The sequence below is a fragment of the Sapajus apella genome, unplaced genomic scaffold (assembly GCF_009761245.1).
Source record: "Sapajus apella isolate SASKATOON/1434 unplaced genomic scaffold, GSC_monkey_1.0 scaffold4, whole genome shotgun sequence".
Lineage (NCBI taxonomy): Eukaryota > Metazoa > Chordata > Mammalia > Primates > Cebidae > Sapajus > Sapajus apella.
Window position 1 is genome coordinate 52,342,351 of NW_022436944.1, and position 21,629 is coordinate 52,363,979.

A 21,629-nucleotide genomic window follows, 5' to 3' on the forward strand; every position below is an offset into this window, starting at 1 on the left:
AGGCGTGAGCCACCATGCCCTGCCAAAATTTGTTGCTAATTTCACAAACCAAAAGTAGATTAATATTAAGTATTTTTGTGCACCTTGTTGGTTTCTCACCTGTTTTCTCTCAAAAGCGTTAAATAGAATACAAACCAGCAGTAACTCCCACATTAGTTACCAGGGTTCTGCTCTCTCTCACTAAAGGTAACAAGACTGTTAATCCCTTTCTCCCAACCACTATTTTTAAAAATCCTCTGTACTATATAATATTTTGCCAGGGCTAAACCCTCCACAGAAGACAGATGTAAGGTACAGAGACCTTGACAGATACTTCAGGCTGATAGGGCTTTTCAGTCAAGAACGGTAGATGTTATTTCCATATCTTGGCAAATGTGAATAATGCTGCAATGCCCATGGAAGATATCTCTTCAATGTACAGATTTTCTTTTATTTTTATTTATTCATTTGTTTCTGTGTATGTTTATTTTTTGAGACAGAGTCTCATTCTGTCACCCAGGCTGGAGTACAATGGTATGATCATGGCTCACTGCAACCTCCACCTCCCAGATTCAAGTGATTCTCCCTTCTTATCCTCCCGAGTAGCTGGGATTACAAGTACACACCACCACACCTGGCTAATTTTCTTTTTCTTTTTTTTTTTTTTTTTTGTAGAGACAGGGTTTTGCTATGTTGCCCAGGCTGGTCTCAAACTCCTGGGCTCGAGCAATCCACCCACCTTGGTCTCCCAAGTGCTAGGATTACTGGTTTGGGCCACTGCGCCCAGCAATATACAGATTTCAATTCATTTGCTTTATTTTTATTCTTATTTTTTTGAGACGGAATCTCACTCTGTTGCCCAGGCTAGAGTGGAGTGGCATGATCTCAGCTCATTGCAACCTCTGCCTCCTAGATTCAAGCGATTCTCCTGCCTCAGCCTCCCAAGTGGCTGGGATTACAGGCACCTGCCACATGCCTGGCTAATTTTTGTATTTTTAGTAGAGGCAGGTTTTCACCATGTTACCCAGGCTGGTCTTCAAACTCTTAACCTCAAGTGATCTGCTGCCTCGGCTTCCCAAAGTGCTGAGGTTGTAGGCGTGAGCCACCATGCTTGGCCAATTCCTTTGGATGTATACCCAGTGGTGAGATTGTGGGATCATATGATCATCCCATTTTTAGTTTTTTGAGGAACCTCCATACCGATTTCCAGTGTGGCTGTACTAATTTACATTCTCACCAACAACATACAAGGGTTCCCTTTTGCTCCACCACTTGTTATTTACTTATTTATTTTTTTAGGTGGGCTCTCCTTCTTTCACTCAGGCTGGAGTGCAGTGGCACAACCATATCTCACTGCAACCAAAACCTCCTGAGCTCAAGGGATCCTCCTGCCTCAGCCTTCTGAGTAGCTGGGACCATGGGCCCACGACACTGCACCTAGCTAATTTTTAAATTTTTGTAGAGATGAAGTGTCACTCTGTTGCCTAGGTCTTGAACTCCTGGTCTCAAGCGATCCTCCCACCTCAGCCCACCAAAGTGCTGGGATTACAGGCTGAGCTACTGACCCTGCCCTCGTTTGTCTTTCTGATAATAGCCATTCTCACAGGTATGGGCTGATATCTTCTTATGGTTTTGCAGCCATAAAAAAGAATGAGTTCGTGTCCTTTGCAGGGACATGGATGAAGCTAGAAACCATCATTCTCAGCAAACTAACACAGGAACAGAAAACCAAACACCACATGGTCTCTTTCATAAGTGGGAGTTGAACAATGAGAACACATGGACACAGGGAGGAGAACATCACACACCAGAGCCTGCCAGGAGATGTGGGGGTAGGGGAGGAAGAGGATTAGGACAAATAGCACACAGGGCTTACAGCCTAGATGACAGGTTGATAGGTGCAGCAAACCACCATGGCACATGGATACCTATGTAACAAACCTGCACGCTCTGCACTTGTATCTCAGAACTTAAAGTACAATAAAATAAAAATTAAAAAAATAGGCCAGGCATGGTGGCACACAACTATAATCCCTGCACTTTGGGAGGCCAAGGCGGGTGGATCACCTGAGGTCAGGAGTTGATGACCAGTCTGACTAACATGGTGAAACCCCATCTCCACTAAATGCAAAAAAAGTTAGCCAGGCATAGTGGCACTTGCCGTAATCCTAGCTGCTTGGGAGGCTGAGACAGAAGAATCCCTGGTACGTGGGAGGCAGAGGTTGCAGTGAGCCAAGGTCTTGCCATTGCACTCCAGCCTGGGCAAAAAGAGCAACACTCTGTCTCAAAAAAATAATAATACAGCCGGGCGCGGTAACTCATGACTATAATCCCAGCACTTTGGGATGCCAAGGCGGGTGGATCACGAGGTCCAGAGATCGAGACCATCTTGGTCAACATGGTGAAACCCCGTCTCTTCTAAAAATACAAAAATTAGCTGGGCAAAGTGGCGCGCACCTGTAGTCCCAGCTACTCAGGAGGCTGAGGCAGGAGAATTGCTTGAACCCAGGAGGTGGAGGTTGCAGTGAGCCAAGATCGCGTCATTGCACTCCAGCCTGGGTAACAAGAGTGAAACTCCGTCTCAAAATTAATAGTAATAATAATAATAATTAATAAATAAATATAAAAATAAAAAAAGAAAACGGTGAGATATATACACAATGAAATACTATTCGGTCCCCCGAAAAAGAAAAGAAAATTTTGTCATTTGTGGCAACTTGGATGAACCTGGGGGACATTGTGCTAAGTGCAATAAGCCAGGAACAGAAGGACAAATACCCAATGATCTCACTTGCAGGTGTAACTAATAGAAGTAGAGAGTAGAATGGTGATTTTCCCGGAGCTGCAGAGAGGGAGAGGAGGGAGAAGGAAGAACTGTTCATCAAAGGTCACAAAGTTTCAATGTGGCGAGAAGAGTAAGTTCTAGTGAGCTACCCCACGGCATGGTGACTATACTTAATAATAGTGGATTATATCTTTCAAAACTGCTCAATGAGATTTGCAGTGCTTTTTTGTTTTGTTTTGTTTTTTGAGATGAGTTTCCCTCTTGTTGCCCCGACTGGAATGCAATGGTGCAATTTCAGCTCACTGCAACCTCTGCCTCCAGGGCTCAAGTGATTCTCCTGCCTCAGCCTCCCAAGTAGCTGGGATTAAAGGCATGCACTACCACGCCTGGCTAATTTTGTATTTTGAGTAGAGACAGAGTTTCTCCATGTTGGTCAGGCTGGTCTCGAACTCCTGACCTCAGGTGATCTGCCTGCCTTGGCCTCCCGAAGTTCTGGTATTACAGGTGTGAGCCACCGCGCCTGGTCTTCAGTGTTTTTATCACAAAGAAATAAGTATTCGAGTTGATTGATATGTTAATTAGCCTGATTTAATCATTCTACAATGTATTCATGTATCATAACATCATGCTTTACTCCATAAATATATACAATTATTATCTGTCAATTAAAAATGAAATATGGCCAGGCGTGGTGGCTCATGCCTGTAATCCCAGAACTTCGGGAGGCCAAGGCAGGCAGGTTGCTTGAGTTCAGGAGTTTGAGACCAGCCAGGCAACATGGTGAAACCCTGTCTCTAAAAAACAAACAAAAATTAGCTGGACATGGAGGTACATTCTTGCAATCCTAGCTAGAGGGTGGATGAAATGGAAGGATCACTTGAGCCTGGCAGCCCTAGGTTGCAGAGAGCTGTGAGCATGCCATTGGACTCCAACCTAAGCGACAGAGTGAGACCCTGACTCAAAAACATAATAAAATGAAATAAATCAGGAGGGACATGAAATTACCATGAAAGGAAGTGAGATAACAAGACTTACCAGTCTACAAGTGCTCTGGGACAAGATGTAGGGACAGCTGAGTGGGATTTCCCAGCACTTCCTGCAATTGAGCAAGGTCAAACTGCTTGCAAGGTTAATGAAATATGGCTAGTCACCAAAGGAAGTTAAACAGGAGTAAAGATCCAATACAAAGTTACCTGCAGGATGAGATACCTAGGTTTATTTCCATTGCATTATTTGCTATAAATAGAGAGGCCTTGGCCTCCTTGTGCCTCCCTGAGGAAGAGAATTATTGTGGACCTACTGTTCTTCCTTCAGTTTTATTGATAAATGAAAGGGCAAAGGTGGCCAGGTGCAGTGACTCACACCTGTAATCCCAGCACTTTTGGAGGCCAAGGCAGGTAGATCATGAGTCCAGACTGACCAACATGGTGAAACCCCATCTCTACAAAATATGCAAAAATTAGCTGGGCATGGTGGTGGGCGCCTGTAATCCCAGCTACTCAGGAGGCTGAGGTAGAATTGCTTGAACCCAGGATACAGAGACCAGTGAGCTGAGATCGTGCCACTGCACTCCAGCCTGGGTGACAGAGCAAGACTCTGTCTTGGGGGGAAAAAAGAAAAAAAGGGCAAAGGTGGAAGGCAGACCCAGAGTTGGTAAAATTCTCAGACTGAACCAGCTGAACTGAGGAGAAGAAACAAAAGATGGTATGCATAGGGATATCTGGTAGTCCAGACAGAAATAAGGCAGAGAAGAGACATTTCTACGGAAAGACAGTGGCTGATCCATCACAGACACAACAAATACAGGTCGAGTGGAAGAACACAGACCCCCAGTCAGTCTCACTATGTGGTTATTTATGTATGTAATTCAGCTCAGTTCTTTACTTTCGTACTGGAACTGGACCGAAAAGGTTTAAACCTGACGCTTTGAGGAAGACATTATCAGACACTCTCATAAAGAGACCTGTTTTAAAATGCCTACCCCGGCTGTAAGATAACTTGTGATATGGTACCACCTAGTGGTCAATGGCAAACACATGTTTTCAAGTTAGGCATGTACAGAGGCACAAAGGTATTCGATATACAGGTAAAATTCATGTCCACAAGGATCACTGTCCTTTATATAACCAGACAATCAGTGTTTTGAAAACCATTGTTTTTCATATATATTTTCACCTTTTAAATTGTTTTCTCTACCTTTTCCTTCATGGTAGTTAGTATTCCATCATATGGAGTTACTTAGCCACTCTTTCACAATGATCATGTGAGAAATTTTCCAATATTTTGCTCTGTCAGATAATATTACAACTATCATCTTTTTACATGTAACTTGTCTTCCTCTGCATGATAACTGTGCAGACACATGTCAATAGAGGGTTCTGGCTGGGCGCGATGGCTCACGCCTGTAATCCCAGCACTTTGGGAGTCCGAGGCAGGCGGATCACTTGAGGTCAGGAGCTCGAGACCAGCCTGGCCAACATGGTGAAAGCCCATCTCTACTAAAAATACGAAAATTAGTCGGGTGTGGTGGTGCTTGACTGTAGTTCCAGCTACTCAGGACGAGGCAAGACAATCACTTGACCCCAGGAGGCGGAGATTGCCATGAGCTGACATCTCACCACTGTACACCAGAGTGACTGTCCCCCAAAAAAGTGGGGGAAGAATATATATGAAAAACAACAGTTTTCAAAACATTTTGACTATGAGGTTATAAAGGACAGTTATCCTTGTGGACAGAAAACAAATACGGCCCTTTAACGTGGCTTATATAGCCAGGCAGTCTGGCTTCTCCCTGCCTCATGGGTCTCCTTCTTGTCCCTTGCTCTCTCTGCTCAAGCCACACTAAAGATGTGTTCATCCCTCACAGTCACCAAAATTCCTCTCCCCACAGGGCTTTGCACCTGCTTTTCCCTTCACCTTGTTAACTTCCTTTTTTTTTTTTTTTTTTTTTTTGAGACAGCGTCTCCCTCTGTCATCCAGGCTGCAGTGCAGTGGCACAATCTCGGCTCACTGCAACTTCCACCTCCCAGTTTCGAGTGATTTTCCCACGTCATCCTCCCAAGTAGCTAGAGTTACAGGCGCCCGCCACTATGCCCAGCTAATTTTTGTATTTTTAGTAGAGATGAAGTTTCACCATGTTAGCCAGACTGGTTTCAAACTCCTGACCTCAGGTGATCCACCCACCTCGGCCTCCCAAAGTGCTGGGATTGGAGGCACGAGCCGCCGCACCCAGCCAGCACCTTGTTGACTTCTACCCATCCTTCAGATCTCAGCTTCCTCAGGCTCTCCCTGACCTCCTGACCAGGTCCAGGTCACATCCTTCAAATATGTACTCTCAAAACTATATTTTATGTTCCTTCTACCTCTCATTCATCATAACAACAAACTAAATGTGTATGTGTGTGTATATATATATACATATATATATTCAAATGCATACACACACACACATATGACTTTTCATTAATGTTTGTAGCCTCATTGTTCTGTGTTTATTTTCATTCTCTATTGAATCAACTTCCAGCATAATACATTCCTAGCTAGTTGATAAATAGGCAAATCAGTGAATGCAACTCTGATTTGAAGTGACTTGCAAAATAGTTAACAACTAATATGGCACGGATACTTCTTATTCAGTATTGAATCCAGCTGTAAACAACCAGGATGACCATACATATGAACACCTAGTATATATATTAGCCCTGACTAGGCGGTAGTACCAAACTTTCTAACATGAACTTACTGCTTCCCTTCTGATCTATTGTATTTCCAGTGCACTCCAGCCTGGGCGACAGAGTGAGACCCTGTTTCAAAATAAAGAAATAAGAAATAATACATGTTTGTTTGTTTTCTTGAGATAGAGTCTTGCTGTGTCTCCAGGCTGGAGTGCAGTGGCGTGATCTCGGCTCACTGCAACCTCCACCTATCAGGTTCAAGCGATCCTCCTGCCTCAGCCTCCCAAGTAGCTGGGATTACAGGTGCCCACCACCACGCCTGGCTAATTTTTTATGTTTTCAGTAGAGACAGGGTTTCACTATGTTGGCCAGGCTGGTCTCAAACTCCTGACCTTGTGATCTGCCCACCTCAGCCTGCCAAAGTCCTGTGATTACAGGCATGATTTACCAGCCTGGCAATAAAATTTCTTTAAAAAAAAGACAAATAGTAGCCAAGCATAGAGGCTTACACCTATGATCCCAGCACTTTGGGAGGCTGAGGCAAGAGGATCACTTGAGCCCAGGAGTTTGGGAGCAGCCTGGGCAACACAGTGAGCCCCATCTCTACAAAAAAATTAAAAAATTAACTAGCATTGTGGCACATGCCTGTGGCCCCAGCTACTCAGGAGGCTGAAGTGGGAGGATTGCTCAAGCCCAGGAAGTCAAGGCTGCAGTAAGTTATGATCACACCACTGCCCTGTAGCCTGGATGACAGAGTGAGACCCTGTCTCAAAAAAAAAAAAAAAAGACAAATAATCTGCTTTCGTAGAAACTCTGCCAGGTGTGGTGTCACATGCCTGTAGTCCCAGCTACCAACTACTTGCGAGGGTGAGGTGGGAGGACTGAGGTTGCAGTGAGCTATGATTGCGCCACTGCACTCCAGCTTCAGGTGACACCCCAGCTATTAAAAAAAGAAGACAAATAATTCAATTTTAAAATGGGCAAAGGACTTGAATAGATGCTTCTCCAAAGAAAATATACAAATGGCCAACAAGCACATGAAGAGAAGCTCAACGTTATTAGCCACCAGGGAAATGCAAAACAATACCACCACAATAAGGCAGCACTTCACATTCTCCATGGATAGCTATAATCAAAACTACAATAACAAGTGCTGGTGAGGATGTGGAGAAATAAAAATTCTCATACACTACTAGTGGGAACAAAAATGCTAAAGCCACTGGAAAATGGTTTGGCAGTTCCCCCAAAAATCAAACAGTTATTCTATGGCCCAAAAATTCACTCATAGCTATATATCCAAGAGAAAGCATATGCCCATACAAAAATTTGCACATAAATGTTTACATAACATTATTTCATAGTAGCCGAATCACAGTAACAACCCAAATGTCCATCAGCTGATGAACAGATAAACAGAATGTGACATATAATGTGATTCTTACAATGGTATATTATTTAGCTATAAAAAGGAATGAACTTCTGATACTTGCTACAATGTGGATGAATCCTGAAAGCATTATGCCAAGTTAAAGAAGCTAGACAATGGGCCGGGCGCGGTGGCTCAAGCCTGTAATCCCAGCACTTTGGGAGGCCGAGGTGGGTGGATCACGAGGTCAAGAGATTGAGACCATCCTGGTCAACATGGTGAAACCCCGTCTCTACTAAAAATACAAAAAATTAGCTGGGCATGGTGGCACGTGCCTGTAATCCCAGCTACTCAGGAGGCTGAGGCAGGAGAATTGCCTGAACCCAGGAGGCGGAGGTTGCAGTGAGCTGAGATCACGCCATTGCACTCCAGCCTGGGTAACAAGAGCAAAACTCCGTCTCAAAAAAAAAAAAAAAAAAAAGAAGAAGCTAGACAAGGCTGGGCACGGTGGCTCACATCTATAATCCCAGCACTTTGGCAGGCTGAAGCAGGCAGATCACGAGGTCAGGAGTTCAGGACCAACATAGTGAAACCCATTTCTACTTAAAATACAAAAATTATATAATTACAAAAATTAGCTGGATGTGGTGGTGCACACCTGTAATCCCAGTTACTCAGGAGGTTGAGGCACGGGAATCACTTGAACCCAGGGGGCAGAGGTTGCAGCGAGCTGAGATCACACCACCGCACTCCAGCCTGGGTGACAGAGTGACACTCGGTTTAAAAAAAAAAAAGCTAGACATAAAAGGTCACATATCGATTGTATGATTCTCTTTATATGTGATGTCCAGAATGAGACACAAAGCAGATTAGTGGCTGGGGGCTGGGAGAAATGAACAATGACTACTAATGGGTACAGAGATCTTTGCGGGGGATGAAAATGTTCTTGAATTAGATAGATAGTGGTGATAGTCGCACAGCTTTGTGAATATACTAAAACTCATGCCGTTCTACACTTTAAAAGGATCAATCGCGTGATACATGAATTATATAATTTTTAAAATTAGATAATAAAAGAACACAAAAGACAATGGTTTATTACTTTTCACAATTCTAGGAGTTGACGGGGCAGGTTTTCTGCTTCATGTAGCTGGGATCACTCATGTGACTGTATTTAGCTGGCAATTGGGCTGGGTGATTCAAGGAGGCCTGATTCATGCGTGGACCTTGGTGCTGCTGGCTGTCAGTTGGGACACCTTGGTTCTCCTCCACACCTCCTCTCTCGCTCCCTCTGTGTCTCTGTCTCTGTCTCTCTCTCCAGCAGAACAATCCAGACTTCCTTACAGCATGGCAGCTGAGTTCCAAGAGAGAGAAATGGAAGTTGTCATGTCTTTTAAGGGCCAGGCCCAGCACTGGCTCAGCATGCCTTCTGCTGCATTCCATTGGTCAGAGCACAAGGCCAACCCAGACTCAAGGTGAGGAGAACCTGACACCACCTTTCTTCACTCCCCCAGCTTTGTTGAGGTATGACTGAACAAATGAAAAGTGCGTATATTTAGGGTATGCAATGTGATGTTTTCATATACATACACATTGTGAAATCATTACCACAGCCAAGCTGATTAGCATATCCATCACCTCACATAGTTGCCATTTTTTGTTTGTTTGCTTTGAAAAAGGGTCTTTCTGGTCAGTTAGGATGGCTCACACGTGTAATCCCAGCACTTTGGGAGGCTGAGGCAGATGGATCACTTGAGGTCAGGCGTTCGAGACAAGCCTGGTCAATATGGTGAAACACCATCTCTACTAAAAATACAAAAATTAGCCGGGTATGGAGGCGTATGCTTGTAATCCCAGCTGCTTGGGAGGCTGAGGCAGGAGGATTGCTTGAACCCGGGAGGCAGAGGTTGTAGTGAGCTAAGATCATGCCATTCCACTCTAACCTGGGTGACAAGAGCAAAATTCCATCTCAAAAAAAAAAAAAAAAAGGCGGGGCACAATGGCTCATGCCTATAATCCCAGCACTTTGGGAGGCCAAGGCAGGCGGATCACCTGAGGTCAGGAGTTCAAGACCAGCCTGACCAACACGGTGAAAACCCATCTCTCCTAATAATATAAAATTAGCTGGGCATTGTGGCAGGTGCCTGTAATCTCAGCTACTTGTGAAGTGGAGGCTGGAGAATTGCTTGAACCTGGGAGGCAGAGGTTGCAGTGAGCCAAGATCATGCCACTGCACTCCAGCCTGGGCAACAGAGGGAAGCTCCATTTAGGAAGGTAGGAAGGAAGGAAGGAAGGAAGGAAGGAAGGAAGGAAGGAAGGAAGGGGGGAGGGAGGGAGGGAGGGAGGGGAGGGAAGAAAAGTCTTTCTCGGTCACCCAAGCTAGAGTGCAAAGTACAGTGGCATGATCATAGCTCACTGCAGCCTCGCATGCTCAAGTAAGCCTCTTATATCAGCCTCCTGAGTAGCTGAGACCACAGGCGTGTACGACAATGCCTAGCTAATTTTTAAAGCTTTTGTAGAGACAGGGTCTCGCTATGGTGCCCAGGCTGGTCTCTAAGTCCTGGGTTCAAGTGATCCTCCTACCTCTGCCTTCCAAAGTGCTGGGATTATAGGCATAAGCCACGTGGCTGGCCCATTTGTGTGTGTGTGTGTGTGTATGTGTGTGTGTGTGTGTGTCCATCTATTTCTGTGTGTGGTGAGAACACTTGAGATCTACTCTCAGCAAATTTCATGTACAGGACTTTTAAAAGTTCATAGAAAAATAGAATTTAAAAAGATAAACTTTACTTCTTAGCATAAGCTTCATTGAGTTCATTTACTTGTAAATGATGTTACCAGCCATTTAGAACTGAGGGGCCTGGGACTTTAACCATGTCAATGCATGCCTTTTTTACATTGTTAGCTGAAGAAAATGGGTGCCCTTTAAGATTTTTTTTTTTTTTTTGAGATGGACTGTCCCTCTGTAGCCCAGTCTGGAGTGCAGTGGCAAAATCTCGGCTCACTGCAACCTCCACATCCCAGGTTCAAGCCATTCTTGTGCCTCAGCCTCCCGAGTAGCTGGGATTACAGGTGTGTGCCACCACACCCAGCTAATTTTTGTGTTTTTAGTAGAGAGGGTTTTACCACATTGGCCAGGCTAGTCTCGAACTCCTGACCTCAAGTGATATGCCAGCCTTAGCCTCTCAAAGAAAAGATTTTTTAAGATTGGGGGAAAAAAAGTCAGAAGAAGCCAAATCATGACTGTAAGGTGGATGCCTAATAATTTCCCATTGAAATGCTGAAAAACTTGTCCTTGTTTGATGAGAGGAATGAGCAGGAGCATTGTGGTGTAGAAAAACTCTCTAGTGAAGCTTTCCTGTGTGGTTTTCTTTTCTTTTTTTTCTTTCTTCCTTTTTTTTTTTTTTTTCTTTTGGTAAAGCTTTGGCTAGCTTTCTTAAAATACTCTCATAATAAGCAGATATGATTATTCTTTGGTCCTCCAGAAAGTCAACAAGCAAAATGACTTGAACATCCCTAGTCACTGTTGCCGTGATCTTTGATCTTGACTGGTGTGCTTCCGCTTTGACTGGACCCCTCCTCGGTAGCCATTGCTTTGATTATGCTTTGTCTCTAAAATTGTGCTGGGAAAGCCATGTTTCATCTTCTGTTGCAATTCCTAGAAGAAATGCTTAAGAATTTTGATCCCATTTCTTTAAAATTTCCATGGAAACGTTTGCTTGTCTACAGTTGATCAGGGTGCAATTGTTTGAGTAACCATTGAATGGAAACTTCGCTCAACTTTAATTTTTTAGTCAGAATTGTGTAGCTGAACTAGTTGAGATGTCTATGGTATTGGCTATTGTTTCTGCTGTTAATCATCCATCTTACTCAATTAGGGCACAAACCAAGATATATTGTTTTCTTGAAAATTGCTGTGGATAATCTGCCACTTTGCACTTTTCAACATCGTCTCATTTTTTCTTCTTCTTCTTCTTTTTTTTTTGAGATGGAATCTCACTCTGTCACCCAGGTTGGAGTTTGGTGGTGTGTTCTTGGCTCACTGCAGCTCCACCTCCTGGGTTCAAGGGATCCTTCAGCCTCAGCCCCCCAAGTAGCTGGGACTACAGACATGCCCCACCATTCCTGGCTAATTTTTGTATTTTTTCAGTAGAGTCAAGGTTTCATCATGTTAGCCAGGCTGGTCTTGAACTCCTGACCTCAAGTGATCCACCTACCTCGGCCTCTCAAAGTGCTGGGTTTACAGGCATGACCACTGCACCCAGCCATCTTATCTCTTCTTAAAACGAGTTATGGATTTGTAAACTGCTGATTTGTGAGGGGCATTCTCTTTATAAACCTTTTATAAAGGATCAATTATTTACCATTCTTCCATCCAAGCTTTACCATAAATTTGGTGTTTGTTCTTGCTTCAAGTTTAGCAGAATTCATGTTGCTCTGAAAGAGACTCTTTTCAAACTGATGTCTTATCTTTCTTAGTGCCTCAAACTAGATCCTATTTTGACATGCTATAACGAGTTAGTATGAGTTTATTCTGGTGCCAAAAGAGTTTGAAATCCATGCGTAGTTTTTTCATAAGACACATTTTCCATGAACTTTTTGAAGGCTCCACATATACAATACATTATTATGATTGAGACAGGTCCTGCTTTGTTGCCCAGGCTGGAGTGCAACCTATGCCTCCTACGCTCAAGCAATCCTCCCACCTCAGCCTCCCGAATAGCTGGGACTACAGGTACCCACCACCACACCTGGATAACTTGTGTGTTTTTTGTAAAGGTGGGGTTTCACCACGTTACCCAGGCTACTCTCAAACTCCTGAGCTCATTCGATCCATCCAAGTCAGCTTCCCAAAGTGCTGGGACTACAGGTGTGAATCATCACACCCAACCTTACAATACATTACTATTCATTGTAGTCACCATGCTATACATTGGGTTCGACTCCACCTCCTGACGGAAGGGAGGAGAAGCATGTGCGTATTGGGATGGTAAGAGTTGTCAACCACGAAGCTAGATGTAAAGGTCACATATTGTGTGATTTTCTGGAGGCAGTCTTCCACGAGCAGTAAGAACCACATATAGGCCAGGCACGGTGGCTCATGCCTGTAATCCCAGAACTTTGGGAGGCCACGGTGGGTGGATCACCTGAGCTGGCCAATGTGGAGAAACCACATCTATTAAACCACATCTCTATTAAAAACACAAAAGTTAGCCGGGCATGGTGGCATGCACATGTAATCCCAGCTACTCGGAAGGCTGAGGCAGGAAAATCACTTGAACCTGGGAGGCGGAGGTTGCAGTGAGCTGAGATTGCACCATTGCACTCCAGCCTGGGTGACAAGAGAGAAATTCTGTCTCAAAATAAATAAATAAATATTTAAAAAAATAAAAATAACAAAAATACAAAAAATTAGCCAGGTGCGGTGGCGTGCACCTGTAGTCCCAGCTACTTGAGAGGCTAAGGTGGGAGAATCACCTGAAACTGGGAGTTAGAGGCTGCAGTGAGCCATGGGTACTACATGGTACTACAGCCTGGGTAACAAAGCGAAACCTGTCTGAAAACAAACAAACCACATACAGTTTGAAGGACTGTGAGTGGATAGCGGTGTCATTATTAGCTGGAGGTAAAGTGACTCACCATAGTTTATGACAGAACAAAGTCCTACTGAGTTTTTTCACCTCCCAGCCCTGAATTAATTCTCCATCATTGATGTTAGCCTGATTCTGAAAAAAGGGAGAACTGCTGATTTTGAAAATGGAGGGAAGGGAGCACAAATATCTTCAATATACTAGCAAATTCTAGAGTCTAGAATGTAGTGGTTAAGATAATAGCCATTCACCAGTCTTGTGGCTTGGGAAAGTGGATTAACAGTCATGCCTCAGTTTCCCTATCTATGAAATGGAGGATAAGAACCAACAAAGATGTAACCACGTGTGCTAAAGTGAAAGGGAGACGAAGAAAATTTTTTTTTTTTTTTTTTTTTGAGTCGGAGTTTCGCTCTTGTTACCCAGGCTGGAGTGCAATGGCGCGATCTCGGCTCACCGCAACCTCCGCCTCCTGGGTTCAGGCAATTCTCCTGCCTCAGCCTCCTGGGTAGCTGGGATTACAGGCACGCGCCACCATGCCCAGCCAATTTTTTTTGTATTTTTAGTAGAGACGGGGTTTCACCATATTGACCAGGATGGTCTCGATCTCTTGACCTCGTGATCCACCCGCCTCGGCCTCCCAAAGTGCTGGGATTACAGGCTTGAGCCACCGCGCCCAGCCGAAAATTTTTAAAAAATAGTTATGTTGTAGAAGGTTCCCAACTGGACATACACAGCACTCACAGAATATGACCAATGTTCGGTGATAGTTTCACCGTGACCGTTTTGGATAAGGCAGAAACAAGGCCCTCCACAGCCACAACAATGAGAACACACTCCCTTCTTCTAACATGAGCAATTCTGCTTTCTTACCAGTGACATTTCTAGCTTGCTTTACTCCTCCTTCTGTTTAGATAAAACCAAGACTGAATTGCCTGCTTCCTGACAGCATCCAATTCAAATTCGGCCTCCTGCTTCCCCAATCCCTTTACCACAAGCCCAGATTCTATAAGAGGTTCCTCCTAATTCCTTTTTATTAAGAGGCTCCCTTCTACACTTCACGTTTGCCTTTTTATTTTTTATTTCTTCTTCTTATTATTTTTTTTTTATATTTTTGAGATGGAATTTCCCTCTTGTTGCCCAGGCTGGAGTGCAATGGCACGATCTCAGCTCACTGCAACCTCCACCTCCTGGGTTCAAGCGATTCTCCTGCCTCAGCCTTCCAAGTAGCTGGGATTATAGGCACCCAGGCCCCCAACACAATGTCTGGCTATTTTTTTTTTTTTTTTTTTTAGTAGAGACAGGGTTTCACCCTGTTGCCTAGGCTGGTCTTGAACTTCTGAACTTAGGTGATCTGCCTGCCTCAGCCTTTCAAAGAGCTAGGATTACAGGCGTGAGCCACTGTGCCCGGCCAGGTGTGCTTTTTTATGGTGGGCACATATCCATTAGAAGTCATAATAGAGTGTGAATATTGGCTTTATTCAAAATCGATAAAATATACAAATGCCCAACAACAAAATGAATATATAAATTAAGGAGCCAGGCACAGTGTCTCATGTCTGTAATCCCAGCACTTTGGGAGGCCAAGGTGGGCAGGTCACCTGAGGTCAGAAGTTCACGACCAGACTGACCAACGTGGAGAAACCCTGTCTCTACTGCAAATACAAAATTAGCTGGGCATGGTGGCGCATGCCTGTAATCCCAGCTACTTGGGAGGCTGAGGCAGAATTGCTTGAACCCGAGAGACAGAGGTTGTGGTGGGCTGAGATCTCGCCATTGCACTCCAGCCTGGATAACAAGAGCAAAACTCCGTCTCAAATAAAATAAATTAATTAAGGAATATTCACATAATGTAACATTATAATATATAACAACGAGAAACAAATACAACTTCACTCAACAACGTTGATGAATCTCATACTATTGAGCAAAAGAAGCTAGACCCTAAAAAATATATTGTATAATGTACATACATTTAGTTCAAAAGCAGGTGAAACTAATCCATAGTGTTAAATGTCAGCATGATTATCTTTGTGGAGAGATGGGAAGAGGCATGAAGGAAACTCCCAGGTACAGGTAAAGCTCTGTCCTTTCTCTGGGTGCTAGTTACATATATGTGTTGAGTTGATCAAAAGTCAATAAGCTGTACTTATGATTCATGCCCTTTTCTTTGTGTATCTCAGCCTGAATTAAAAAGTTTAAGAAAAAACAAATACTGTTTGTTTGTTTGTTTGTTTGAAACCGAGTCTCGCTCTGTCCCCCAGGCTGGAGTGCAGCGGTGCAGTCTTGGCTTACTGTATCCTCCGCCTCCTGGGTTCATGCAGTTCTCCTGCCTCAGCCACCCGAGTAGCTGGGATTACAGGCGCCCACCACCGCAGCTGGCTAATTTTTGTATTTTTAGTAGAGATGAGATTTCACCATGTTGCCAGGCTGGTCACGAACTCCTGACCTCAAGTGATCTGCTTGCCTTGTCCTCCCAAAGTGCTGGGATTACAGGCTGGAGCCACCACGCCCAGCCAAAAGCAAATACTTTTTTAAAAAGAAAGTTTAAAACAACAACAAAACAAAACAAAACAAACAAACAAACAGGTATAAACCTGAAAAAACCTCCCAATTAACAAAGCTGAAACAATTTAAGCAACAAAATAATGTAGTGATTGAATGTAGCCAATATAAGATAAACATCCATGAATCCATACTGATATAAATATATTATTGAATAGATAGCTAACTGAGGGAGAAGAGGCAAATTTCCGTTGGGGAAGATAATTTACGTACATACTCCCCACTGCAGGAGGTAGAGCTTGAATGCCCCTCCTTCCCACCTTGAGTGTGGGTTGCATTTATTAACTTGCTTACAAAGTAGAGTGGAAGAGTAGAAGTTACTGCACAGTGGAGAAAAGTGGCAAGCACCACCTCAGAGAGGTAATTGAGGTTAACATGATCAGTGACGTCATTTTGATAGCATGTACCCTTGATTCTATGTGATAAGAATAGCCGGTCGCCTGTGGTCTTCCTTCTAAACACCCCAAACCCCAATTTAACCATGAGAAAAACATTGGGCAAACCCAAATGGAGGCACATTCCACCAAATATCTGAGGAGTAACTCTTCAAAACTGTCAAGGTCATCAAAAACAAGAAGAATCTGAGAAACTGTCACAGCCAAAAATGGCCTACGAAGACATCATGAATAAATGTAATGTGGTGTCCTGGACAGGATCCTGGAACAAAAACCAAAACCAAAAAGGACACTGAAAGAAAGCTGGTAAGTCTGAAGAAAATATGTAGTTTAGTTAGTAACAATGCACCAATCAAACTGGTTTCTTAGATGTTATCAATAATGTACCATAGTAAAATAATTTGAGATGTTCACAATCGGAGAAACCAGGTGAGGGGACAGGAACTCTAGGCGTCATCTTTGCAACTTTTCTGAACAACTAGAACTATTCTAAAATAGAAAGCGTTTCTTTTTAAACGGGGATCTTTTTAAACAGCGCCTCTCTCACGGGGTGGTTGTGAGAAATCAATGAGATAGTACAGGCCAAGTGCAGGGCTCAGTGCTTAGACATAAATGTCAGATGTGGTTATTGCAATCTTATGTAAAATTGCAGGACAAAAAAGTTCTGACACTTCGATGTTTTAATCATAATAAGCAGAAGACAGAGGCGCGTAGGTCCCAGCGCGTCGCGTCCACCGTGCGAACATCAAGAGATTCCAGCCAGAACACGTCCGGCCGGGGGCGGGGCGCGGAGGAGACGTCGGCGTGGGGCGGGGCCAGCAGCAGTTCCCACGCCGGCGCTCCAGGCGCGGCGGGCCACCGCCCCCGGAAGTAGTGGGTACCGGGACGCCGTGGGGCGGAAGCTGTGTATGGCGGGAGGCTGTGGCGCTGCCCGGGCGGGGACGCTGTTGCTGTTGCTAGACGACGCGAACTAGCTCTCGTCACTTCCTCAGCCCGCCGTCTGCCCACTCCCCAAGCCGGAACCCGGGGACCCGGAGCCAGGGTAGGCACAGAGTTGTCCTCCGACGTCCAGGGCAGCTGCCAGCCCGGCGGCGGGAGTCAGGGCCACGCCACCTGCAGGGAAGAACCCGAGCCGAAGCGGGAAGATGGCTGCAGACAAGCCTGCAGGTAGGGCGCCAGCACCCCGAGCGACGAGACGGCGGGACCTGCGGGGCCGGGCAGACCCTGCTCTGAGAGGCGGCGGGGCCCCGGGTGGGGACTCCAGGGCGACTTGAATTTGGGCGTGCATTTCTTTACCCTATCCTCTATCTCGGCTGTCGTTAACGTGAGTCTTTGGGCCCCGGGTTCAGCAGTTGTTTTACTTAAGTGCAGTATGAAGTCGCTACTGGCCGCCTCTGCCGTGCTCTCCAGAATAACTCTGGCCCAAAAAGCTTAAATGTATTTTGCCGCTTCACAGACTTTTCTACTTCTTCGTGGGAAAAACAGACAAGAGAAAGTCACGCTGGAGCACACATCTGCCTGTAATATCGCGTGGCTCACGCTGGGATTAACCTGGGCTGTTTTGGCCACATGTGGCTTCCTCTGGTCATTGACTCCTATGGAATTAACTTTGTAAAGATCATTCTTTTTTTTTTTTTTTTATTTTTTTTTGTTTGGGGTGGAGATGGGTGGGGGTCTCACTGTGTTGCCCAGGCTGATCTCGAACTTCTGGGCACAAGCGATCCTACTGCCTCTGCCTCCCAAAGTAAACTACTTACTTAAATAGGCATAAAATCCCATTGCCTCTCTACAGTCCGTGCTCCTAATATCTTGTGTTTGGTACCTAATTCCTCCAGTTCCTTGAAATTACTTAATCTCGATGGTTTTCTTATGGATTATTGCTCCCATTCCTAGAATCTTCTCCATTAAGGAATATAAAATTATTTCCTGACCATGTCCAGAATGTTCCCTGCAAGAAATTAATATTCTTTGTGGCATACAGGTTTTATTGGAAAGAACTTGACAGGATTTAAAAGTGATGGAACTTAGAATTTTTACAGTGAATTTAAAGAAAAAAATCTCAGTGTCCTGTGGAATTTAGTAGGTTCTGATCACAATAACTGACAAAAAAACCTCGCTTGGAAATTAAACCAATTGTATTTTAGGTACAGAGGAATAAAAATCATTAGAGGGTCTCTTCAGTAATCTTCTAAGAAGAAAAACAATGGAGGAAAGGCCTAGAGAGGGTATAAGGAATATGCTGTGAAATTTTAGAGAGGTTGGTCAGGGAAGGCCTCTGGTGAGATGATATTTGAGTAGAGATCTGAAAGAAGTGAGGGAATGAGCCATATGGAAAGGGGAAAGGTGGATGGGGGAGAGACTGTTAAAAAAAAAGGCATGGCCTGTTCAAGGCTGGACAAGGGGGCCAACATCTTCCTCCTTATTTTATAATAGCATCTGTGTTCCCCACATTTACCATTCTTACTTGCTCAAACCATTGCGCTTGCCCGAAATCACCTTTTTAGAAATAAAGCCCATCCAGTTTTCACATCCTCAGTCATAAAGCCTTCTACTTGTTCATGTATTCATTCACGAAGATTGAGTGTTGAATAATGGATATGACACACTCCCTGCCTTTGAAGATCTGCTGCCCAGTCCATTGGAGGAGACAGACGTATCCTAGTTGTACTCCTGTTTGGTAAGATCTGTGTATGTGTGTAGTTGAAGAATAAGGTCCACAGTAATGAGGGGACTGTTGTTTTCATTGGTTTAAGTTTATAGGCCATGTTGAGGAAAACTTCCTGCTTAGATATAAGGCTAAATTTATATAAAGTAGATGAATGTTTAGTGTGGCTCCCTTGAATCTCTGCTCATCTCTATCTCAACTGCTGTGTTTTTGGCCTTTATCTTTTAATATGGTCTATGTCACGTTAAGTAGTCTTCTCACTGGTGTTTGTCTCTAGTCTCTTCCTATCCCATCCATTTTCCTCACTGCAGCCCCCCCACTTCTTTTATCCCTTAAGGCATTCATTGAATCATGTTATTCCCCTTCCTATAAACTTTCTAAGACTGTACGTGCTTTGGGCATTAAGTCATCATGCTTTTTATTTAATTTTTATTATTTTTTCTTTCTCTTTTTAAGTCCTCACTCTTTAATGCGGTTTGTGGACATCTTCAAAATCTATTTCCAGCTGGTTTTTCTGTATCAACCCACTCAGTTCTTTATATCAGAAATTACTGTTGCAAAGCATTGTATTTTTTGAGCTTCTGGGCTGTAATGTCCTTTGTCTTCTCCATCTGGTGAACACGTTACTCATTCAAAGTCTGTCTTACATGCCGCTTTCTCTCTGAGCTCATGAGGTCAGGATCTTTGTCACAGATGGTCTTGTGTGTGTGTGTTCATCATTAGGTAAGAAAAAAAGGGTCATGAAAGGACTTAAAGTGAGTGACCTGATCACATTGACTGTTGTAAATGGTGGATTTAACTGAAGCAAGACAGGAAGCCCAGAAACCGCCTAAGACAAGTTAATGCTGTGGTATTAATTTATTCAGTAAATATTCACCAATGACCTGTTTTGCCAGGCACTACTTTAGGGACTGGGCAGGAAGAAAACAAAGTCTCAGTTCTCCTGGAGCTTATGTAGTATGAAGGACAGATGAGCATGTAAACAAAGTGAAAAAAGATGATTGCAAGTTGTGAAGAAGACCAGGTGTGGTGGCTCACACCTGTAATCCCAGCACTTTGGGAGGCTGAGACAGGCGGATTATCTGAGGTCAGGAGTTCAAAACCAGCCTGGCCAACATGGTGAAACCCCATTTCTACTAAAAATACAAAAATTATCCGGGCATGCTGGCATTCACCTGTTATCCCAGCTACTCGGGAGGCTGGGGCAGGAGAATTGCCTGAACCCGGGAGGTGGAGGTTGCAGTGAGCCAAGATTGCGCCACTGCAAACTCCAGGCTGGGTGACAGAGTGAGACTCTGTCTCAAAAAAAAAAAACCAACTCTGAAGAAAAATAGTAAGAGAGGCAGTTGCTCATGCCTATAATCCTAGCACTTTGGGAGGCTGAAGTGAGAGGATTGCCTGAGGCCAGCAGTTTGAGACAAGCCTGGGTAGCGTGAAATCCTGACTCTAAAAAATCAAAAGCCAAACATGTGTGCCTACAATCTCAGCCCCTAGGGAGGCTGAGGTGGGAGGATTGCTTGTACCTAGTGAGGTACAAGGCTGCAGTGAGCTATGATCACACCACTGCCTGGGCAACAGAATGAGACCCTCTCTCAAAAAAATAAAATAAAAATCAGTAAGAGACCCAGGCACAGTGGCTTACACCTGTAATCCCAGCACTTTGGGAGGCCAAGGCAGGTGGATCACCTGAGGTCAGGAGTTTGAAACCAGCCTGGCCAACATGGTGAAACGCCGTCTCTACTAGAAATACAAAAATTAGCTGGGCGTGGTAGTGGGCACCTGTAATCCCAGCTACTTGGAGGCTGAGGCAGGAGAATCGCTTGAACACTCGAAGGGGAGGTTACAGTGAGCTGAGATCGTGCCATTGCACTCCAGCCTGGGCAACAAGACCAAAACTCCATCTCAAAAAAAATAAAAATAAATTAAAAATTGGTGAGAGAGTAGAGGATGACTGAAAGCAAAGGCCCTATTTTTCGGACAGATTGGTTAGAGAAAGGCTTTCTTAGAGTTGACATTTAAACAGAGACCCTAAGGATAAAGAGCCAGCTGTGTTGGGGAAGAATGATCCAGGTAAGAGGAGCAACAAATGTACAGAACCCTTGCTTGGAAAATGTTTAAAGAACATCAAGCAGACCCCTTGAATACAAGCTCCCAGGACAGAGACTTTTGTCTTATGTTAGTCGTGTTCTAGTTCTAGTGTCAAGAACAGTATCTGACAAATAAGAGACACTTAACACGCAATTTAAGGCTGGATGCAGGTGCTCACACCTGTGGGAAGCTGAGGTGGGAAAATTGCTTGAGGCCAATTCAAGACCAGCCTAGGCAACATAGCCAGACGCATCTCCATAAAAAGTAAAAATAGCCAGCCATGGTGGTGTGACCCTGAAGTCATACCTACCCCATAGTGTGAGGTGGGAGGATGGTTTGAGCCCAGGATTTCCAGGTTGCAGTGAGCTATAATTGTCACCGTACTCTAGCCTGGGTGACAGTGAGACCCTATCTCAAACAAAAAAACAAAACAGAAAAGCCAGTACACATAATTTATAACATAATGAGCAAAGGTATCGTGGCAAGAGATGAAGTCACAGTTGTGTCAGGAGCTAGTGTATGTTAGG

The 21,629-nt window shown here is 44.3% G+C and overlaps 1 protein-coding gene across 4 annotated transcripts in view; it reads left to right on the forward strand.

Annotated features, from left to right (window-relative positions):
* Nucleotides 1-17,172: 17,172 nt before the first annotated feature.
* CNOT10 (CCR4-NOT transcription complex subunit 10) overlaps nucleotides 17,173-21,629 on the forward strand; it is a 95,074-nt gene continuing 90,617 nt past the window's right edge. For 3 of the 4 annotated variants that reach the window (XR_004265536.1, XM_032268714.1, XM_032268722.1), the window contains exon 1: nucleotides 17,173-17,516. Coding sequence is in view for 3 of the 4 variants with exons in the window: in XM_032268714.1 (XP_032124605.1) it covers nucleotides 17,495-17,516 (22 nt within the window). In the remaining variant the exon portion in view is untranslated. The remainder of the gene's footprint in view (nucleotides 17,517-21,629) is intronic. The other variant, XM_032268728.1, reaches the window with a different exon arrangement.